The 8,497-nt window shown below is 39.6% G+C and overlaps 1 protein-coding gene across 5 annotated transcripts in view; it reads right to left on the bottom strand.

Annotated features, from left to right (window-relative positions):
- Positions 1-5,997: 5,997 nt before the first annotated feature.
- zmynd11 (zinc finger, MYND-type containing 11) overlaps positions 5,998-8,497 on the bottom strand; it is a 140,102-nt gene continuing 137,602 nt past the window's right edge. For all 5 annotated transcript variants that reach the window (XM_052016510.1, XM_052016511.1, XM_052016509.1 and 2 more), the window contains one exon: positions 5,998-7,744. In XM_052016510.1, the coding sequence (XP_051872470.1) occupies positions 7,622-7,744 (123 nt within the window). In that variant the 3' untranslated portion in view covers positions 5,998-7,621. The remainder of the gene's footprint in view (positions 7,745-8,497) is intronic.

Raw genomic sequence — 8,497 nt, 5'->3', positions numbered from 1 at the left:
AGATGAGAGGTGACTTGATAAAGGTGTATAAGATTATGAGAGGCATAGACAGAGTGGACAACCAGCACCTTTTTCCCAGGGCAGCAATGGCCAATACCAGAGGACATCCATTTAAGGTGAATGGAGGATAGTTTAGGGGAGATGTCAGAAGTAGGGTTTTTGTTTTACACAGAGTGGTGGGTGCCTGGAACGCACTGCTGGGGGTGGTGGTAGAGGCTGATACAATAGAGACATTTAAGAGGCTCTTAGATAGGCACGTGGTTGTAAGAAAAATGGAGGGTTTATGGGCTGTGTAGGAGGGAAGAGTTAGATTGATCATGGAGTAGGTTTATATGGGTCGGTACAACATCGTGGGCTGAAGGGTCCATACTGTGCTGTACTGTTCTATACCACTCCACCTCCTTCCCCTCTTTGCCCATCATTCCTAAAGACTGAGCATCCCAGATGGCCAGTTCCTGTCTTTCAGTACTGTTAGGGAGAGGGGAATTGTAATCTGCATTTCGAGGGCAGTAACCATTAATACAAATTAGAGCCAGCCTTGAAACTATTTCAAATGTAACCCACAGCGTAGTCAGTGTTGAAATTAGATGAATAGCTATGTGAACAAACTACACCGTCTGTGAAGAGAACAAGCCACTTAAGAGATATGATTTGGAAACCGACAAGACCATAAAACATTTCAGTATGCATTGAACAACTGCATAAACAATAGAGCTATGTTAATTGGCCTCATCAAACCAGATATCTTAAGCAAAGATATTTTGCACCATTGTACAGACAAAGTTTCCAGACTGCCTATTTTGACAACATGCATTGTCATATTTAGACCATAATATAGGAGCAGGATTAGGCCATTCAGCCCATCAAGTCTACTCTGCCATTCCATCATGGCTGATACCTATTTCAACCCCATTCTCCCACCTTCTCCCTGTAACCCTCTTACCAATCAAGAATCTACCAATCTCTGCCTTAAATACACCCATTGACTTGGCCTCCACAGCCCTCTGTAGCAACAAATTCCACAAATTAACCACCTTCTGGCTGAAGAAATTCCTCCTCATCTCAGTTTTAAAGGGACGTCCCTTTATTCTGAGGCTGTGCCCTCGGATCCTAGACTCTCCCACTAATGGAAACATTCTCTGTTCCATTTGTTGTGTTAATCACTACTTGAGGTATTTGTGTACCCAGCCCTCACAATATTAATTTTGAGAGTCTGATTTTGTCCTCAAAAGATTTTAGACCATCCATGTGAATGACTATCTCAACAAAGGTGTTTGATGGCCTTGTCAGTTAAGGTACGCTCCCATTGTAAATATATAATTCTATGGAAACATTTGTCTGCACCCAAATACTGAAGTAAACTGTGCAATTGTAACTGTAGAAATTATATTCAATCACCTGCTGTCTCAGTGCATTTTGAGTTCTTACGGGTTCTATTGAGAGATTCTCCCAGGAGGTTCCACCAAGAGAGTCTCCACCTGAATGTCTGCTTGTGCTGAATAAAGAACTATTATACCTACAGTTCTGGTTTCCATGTGGCTCATTCAGTCACTCTGTCTCTACACAATAGCAACAATATTGTAACTGTATACATCTATTTGTCTAATCTGTTGCATTATACGTGTTGGTCTACTTAAACATATCTCATTCCCCAGAGTCAAAGCCTCAGATATGATCATCTTGCCTCCTATAAAGGATCTGATCTAAATTTATTTTGCTTTCCTGGTTCAGTATTTTGGAATGGAAGTGAAATTCCAATGGCAACGAGACTCTCAAATTGCAAAAGTATAAACATACTGTGGCAATATTTTCCTGGTGTTGTTATATTTCACCTCATATTTTAAAATATTTTGCCCTTTGAGAATAATGCTTAGAATACAGTTATCCTGAGTTTCTTCGAGGGTGACTGTATTCTAATGTTCTGGGTTTGCAGGGACAATGCCAGAGATTTACCTCCGGTAAACTGTGGTTGGCTAGAACACTACTGCCCTCAACTGTCAAGTCATGGCTCATTCCAGACAGCACTGAAATATTAGCTTTCGAAACAATGTAAAACACTTTCCGTTACATCTGATATTTTTCCACTTTTCCAAAACCATTGAATATACTCCATCACATTAGAACTACCTTTGCATCTTTGGTGGTACAGTAGTGATTGCAATGACAGCACAGTTCCACCTTATTCTACTGTCCCTACAGAATACCTGATGTTTTTCTGAGCTTTTTATTCACTTGGTTTCTTTCAGCTCTCAGGCTTTTGTTTCCAGTGATGACAATTGTTCCCTTCAGTTACTTGATCAAGAAAAACCTGTAAAAGGATACATATAATTCAGCCAACTGTGAACTACTAGAATAACATAAAAGTGGAGCATTTTTAAAACGATGCCAGACTGGAATATGTTCAAATAGACACCAGTGTCCTTGTCACCCATGTGGGTGGAGCAAGGAGTTAGGAAAGCAAGAGATACATTGGTCTTTAGTACAAGACTTTGAGCACAAAAAGTAAAGGTGACCTACTGTAAATTAAATAGTCCTTGGTGAGACCACACCTGGAGTATTGTGTACAGTTTTAGACACTTCTCCTAAGGATGTACTTGCTTATTGGAAGGAGATGCCTGGAACGCACTGCTGGGGTGGCAGTGGAAGCAAATACAATGGTGGTGTTCAAGAGGCTTTTAGAAAGGCACATGAATATGGAGGGATATAGATCATGTGTGGGCAGAAGGGATTAGTTTCATTTGGCATCATGCTTGGCACAGACATCATAGGCTGAAGGGCCTGTTCCTTTGCTGTACTGTTCTATGCAATGGCAAGTCCATCATACAATGGATTAGGCCTCAATACTCCAGAGTTCAGAATAAAAGGGTGTCCTCGAAACTTAGAAGGTCTTAAAGAGCTCGGCAGAGTAGATGTGCAGGGAAGTTGTTTCCACTGGCTGAGTCATTGAGAAATAGAGGTCATAACCTCAGAGTAAAGGGATAAGCCATTTAAAACCAAAGGACAAACTTATTTACTCATGTGGCGAGACTAGAATTCTCTATCCCAGAAGATGTGAAAACTCTGTCATAGGGTTCATTCAAAGTAGCGACCAATACGTTTCTGGATATTACAGGAATTGAGGGATATGGGGATAGTGCAGGAAAATGGAGCTGAGGTAGATCCTCAGTCATGAACTTAATGAATTGCAAACACCAAAGACGTGAAACAAACTGTGCTCCAAGTTTCTGTAGAAAGGGATTACCAGGCAGACAAGAGGAAGACTCAAGAATGTGCTTATCGCCTCCTTGAAGAAACACAAATCTCCCCTCTCCCCCACCTTTTTAACTTCTCTGACCCACGGCCACAAAGTGAGGGAGCACTTGGGACAGTTTTGAGAGCCACAAGCCCATGCATCTGAAGCACACAAGAGGCCCTGCACAAGTGCAAAAGGAGCAGACCACCCCTCAAACTACCCAGCCACCCTGTTGGTCACCTTCTGTGCCATCTGCAGAGAGTCTGCCATTCCCACATCAGCCACCTCTGAACCCACAAAACCAGAGTAAATCACCCTTGAATTTGAGGGCTATCTAAGAGGAGAGCACCCCGAGTATTGAGTTGAACTTGGATTGTATCCTCTGGAGTGTTGGAGGCTTGAGGGGAGACCTGGTAGAGGTTTATAAAATTATGAGTGGCACACATAGGATAGATGGTCAGAGTCTCTCCCTCCTCACCATCCACCCACCCAAGCTGAAATGTAAAATACTCAAGGACACAGCTTTAAGCTTTGGGGGGGGGGGGGCACACACGTGCGGGGTGATGTTTAAAGGTGGGTATGCAGGTTAAGTTTTTTCTTTTATGCAGAGATAGGTTCCCGGAACATGCTGCCAGGGGAAGTGGTGAAAGCAGACATGATCGAGGTGTTTAGGTGGTTTTCAGACAGGCACCTGAACATGCAGGGAATGGAGGGATATGAATCATGTGCAGGCAGATAGGTTTAGTTTAATTTGGCATCAAGGTTGGTACAGACAACAGGTAAGCAGAATTGTTGGAGAAGCTGAATACCGATCTATTGCATCATTTTTATTTTCATCTTATAGATGGACTTATTCTCCAGCCTCAAGGCCATCCTCTCCCTGCCCCCACCAAGCATCACCATTTTGAAGAATGGCAGAGAAGACTTGAAGGGCCAGATGAATTATTCCTGCTTCAAACTTCCATGTCATTAGGTTTTATATGGACCTGTAAATCTGCATGAAATGGTGGGACAGAATAGTGTAGTGGTTCTAAGTCAGAGGCCAGCTTCAAATGCCAGAATAACAAGTCATGGACTTTTATTCAACAAATCTGGTAATATGGAATTCTACCTACCGTAGTCTGAAAATCTGCTGCACTTGTATGGATGGGATCATTTTGTCTGGACCTTGACTGGCTTAAATGCACTTGAGCCAGTTTCTGCCAGGTTGACTCTTATTGCCACTCAATTACCGAACAACTGCTAAGAGAAACCAAAAAGTCCCTAGGTGAGGGACAAACAACTAAAAAAAAATGGCCCATAGACAGGGAGCAGATTTTTTTTTCCAAATTTTGGGTTAATGACAACTGAAAGACATCATTCAAGCTCTGCAGGAAGTAAAGGCAATATTAGGTACTAGTTTATATAGGTAAACACAGTTTAGCTGCTTTGTCCCAGGCACCACACTAAATTTGGGGGTTGGATGCTTTTAAGTATGAAACTTCCTAACACCTGAGGTCTACAGTTCTCCCCCTTAGTCTTTTCAATTCTTGGTAGTAAATTGAACGATAGCCATGTTACTCAGGTTTCATTATTGGTAACTAAAACTCCGCGGCTGTTGTTGAGTTGCATACTTATTTATAAATATTTTAGCGAAGATTTCCCATAGGGAAATGAAGTAATGAGTGAAGTTTTAAAAAGTGATAAACATTAGCAGAAAATTTTTTTAGTCTCTAAATGGTGGAGTTAACAAATCAATGAGGCAGTAACACAGAAAATGGAAGCTCTAGAGAAGTATACAGAAAATAAAACTGGAGAGCCTGATAAGAAAAAAACGAAGCACCTATGGTTGAAGAGGAATGCAAAGACAAAAATCCTACTTTACATCGTACTTTGGAATGATGAATTCAGAGTGGTTCACTGAAGAACAAATTACCAGCAACAGATCTTGGCATTTCTTAGCATTAACATTTATGTACAATTATAGAATTACACATTTGCAAGAGAAGTGTTGCAAAGATTTAAAAACAGCACAACTTCAAAAGGTCCACGTTAAAACATCCTTTTTGCAAATTTCCAAGTCAATACATTTGGGTAGTATTTCTTATTGACAGCTACCTCTGATGCATGTGAACATTAAAACCTTGTCATTGGAAACCTTTACTGCAAGAATGTATTAGTTTTGTTTTGCAGATTCTGACTTTAAGAGTATTAACAAGTATTTGAAGCGTGAGGTTAAAAATAAAGCAAAATTAAAATGGTGAAAATACTTAGGATCTGTGGAGACAGAAAGAGTTAATGTTTCAAATCAACAACCTTTTAGTTCTGATTAATTTTTATTCCCTCTGCCTAAATCTTTATCGAGAGTGCTTCAGCTGTGCAGTAGTTTGAAGACAGGAGACTGCAGATGCTGGAACCTGGAGCAAAAAGAAATCAAACCTGCTAGAAGAACTCAGCATCTGTGGAAACAGAGGGATAGTTGACATTTCAGATCCGGATGCAGGGCCTTGACCTGAAACGTCCACTATCCCTGTGTCTCGACAGATGCTGTTTGAGCTGCTGAGTTCCTCTTGTAGTTTTTTTTTTGCTGTCATAGTTTGAAAACTATTAAAGGGGCACAACAGGCTGAATGCCTTCCAGTTTTGTAAATTTCTATGCTTCAGTGAAATATGTTAAAAACAAGGAATTTACCAATAGTGGCCCAGAGGAAAGTGCAGCTTATCTGGAAGTATTACAAATAGTACACCGTGTAATATAAATGGAGTGGGGGGGGGGGGGCAGCAGGGGGAAATAACTGAATTAAAAATCAAGTGAAGATTTTTCACATTGGGTTGGCCAAATAAAACCTTGTTAATAAACTGCTTTGAAATGGCCATAGCAACAAAAATCTGCTTTACAACAAAAATCATGAAGCGAATTAAAAGTCCGCACTCTGCATTGCCAGGTTTATGGAATGATGTTGCTGCTTGTATGGATTTGCATCTAAATAATTATTAACTGAAGTAGACCCACCTCTCCTGATGGGAAGACGACATTGCATCAGTCCTTGCCAATTATTTTTATTTTATATATTTATATATAAATAAACACCAAAAGTTAAACATTCAAAGTACATCTCTGAAATACATTTATTGCCCAATGTAAACACAGATGATTTAATATATTGCCAGTAAGAAAAACTTACAAAAAAGCCCAGAATTTGCCATGTCCTAATTGAACTGCCATGTGATGCCACACTAAAATGAATAAATGTGCAGAGTGGCTAAACCTTACATGATGGAGTTACAAATGGCAACTATATTTAGCTATGAATTGATTTTAACGCATCTAAAACAATCCAGAGCAGGTCAATTTAGTGATAATTTAAAACAAAATCAGGCCACAGTCATGTTTAACAGAGTGTTTATACTGCATAATTTGAAGGTGCAATGGTGTCACCAAGACATGAAAACAGAACAGTCAAAGTTACACGTGTCTTACTTTCATGCAGCTACTAGTAAAAGGTTTAAACAGCCTTTGGAATGATTCTATATTTAAATTATTTTCCATTTTCTGCAATACCACAAAACATTTACTGGTATATGTTTTGTACCAGACACTCAGCAAGGTACAGACCCACCACAATCACAATGTCTTTTATAAATGGATTGACATGCAGTTACGTAATTCTGTCTAAGGTGACAAGGACTGTAAGCAAACAGGCAGCAATAGCTAAATACAATCCAAAAATCTAATAGCTGCTGAGAAAACTAAGTGCTTCATTTTATTTTATACAATTCAACTGCAAGACAGACGATCGCACAGATATTCAGTGAACACTGGTGCAGAAAGCAAAATTTACTGTAATTTTTCTGTTCATATCTACTGGTACATAAAGGTAGTATTTGGCAATTTTACATGCGTGTGGACTCATTTGGGTTAGGAAATAAAAGAAATGTGCAAATTACAAAACCAGAACTAAATGTTCATTCCATCTCTAAGGTCCAGCTCATTAGAAATCCCATTTCCCTGCTTTAATACATGATCAACATTCATTTTTTTTTATTAATAAAAGTAGCATACGTAAGAAAAATATAAAAAAGCAGAGTTGGGAAATATTAACAGTTATTTTTTTTAAAGCAGGTTTATTACCTGCTAAGTCAACCCTGTCCCGAAGTACTGATCACATGACCACTGATGTAAAAGAATTTAAAAACACACACAAAAAGGTATCTGGTTACAATTAAAACAGGCCATCTTGGTTCGGCTCTCTGATTATAGTGGGTGGGGTGGGGGAAACTAAGCTTGTAGATTAAAATGCTGGTGCAAATGGAAAGCAAGATTCACAGAAACATGGTTCTGAAATAAAACCAGCACTGTCTGTGAAAAGGAAACTGTTTCTTAGTATGGCTCTTGAGAAGGAGAAAACTTTCATCTTTTCCGACGACAGGTTCGTTTGTGCTCGGCATGCCAGTGCTCCTGCTGACATTTGATTGAGCAGTAAGAGGTGTTCCAGCAGCAGTGGTACATGGCTTCTTCCTCACAGTTGTAGCACTGAGAGAGAAGGAAAGGACAATATTAATTACAATGCCTGGTGAATTTTCCAACACCATTTCAGAGACAGTTTTAAAGAACAGCATTTCCCGCTCTGATATGCAATGCAGTGATCAGAATGGACATTTAAAAATTAAACCAAACTGAACAATGAGATCTGATCATACTGTAAATCCGGATTTCTTCTGTGATCAAATATAAAATGCTTCAATACACCTGTTGAAAACTGTCAAGATGCAAGCCACAATATTACCCCTAGAGGGCCCTGATGCACAAATTATTAGTCTACTTAAGGAAAGTACTCTAGCATGGCAACAGATAATTGAGAAACTGTTTTGCTAGTCAAGCCCTATCACCAGTGCCGCATGTGAATGAAATTGATATTATGCCTTTTCTTAAAAGTAACATTCCTTCACCTACTGCATTTTTCCATCATTAGTCACCCCAGTTCTTAAAAAAGTTGTGGTAGTTTTCCCATACTCTTTCAACACACACACACACGCGCGCGCGCGAATCGACTTACATACTGTTCAACAGACATCTGCTCTCCCAACTCTGCATGCTTTGACCATAGTCTCGTCGATAGTATTTATTTAGTTGAATGACTCCAGCTCCAACTCATGGCTAACGCAGTGTTATTAATAAATATTCAAATTTCAGTACAATTATTCTTCAAGCAGATTTCTTCAGTAGTAACTGATTTTGAAAACTGGTGAAACTGAACTTCTCAACCTAGCTTTTTAATTATCATCT

The sequence above is a fragment of the Pristis pectinata genome, chromosome 5 (genome assembly GCF_009764475.1).
Source record: "Pristis pectinata isolate sPriPec2 chromosome 5, sPriPec2.1.pri, whole genome shotgun sequence".
NCBI lineage: Eukaryota > Metazoa > Chordata > Chondrichthyes > Rhinopristiformes > Pristidae > Pristis > Pristis pectinata.
The sequence above is the reverse complement of the archived record's forward strand: the minus strand, read 5'-3'. Positions and strand labels throughout refer to the sequence as shown.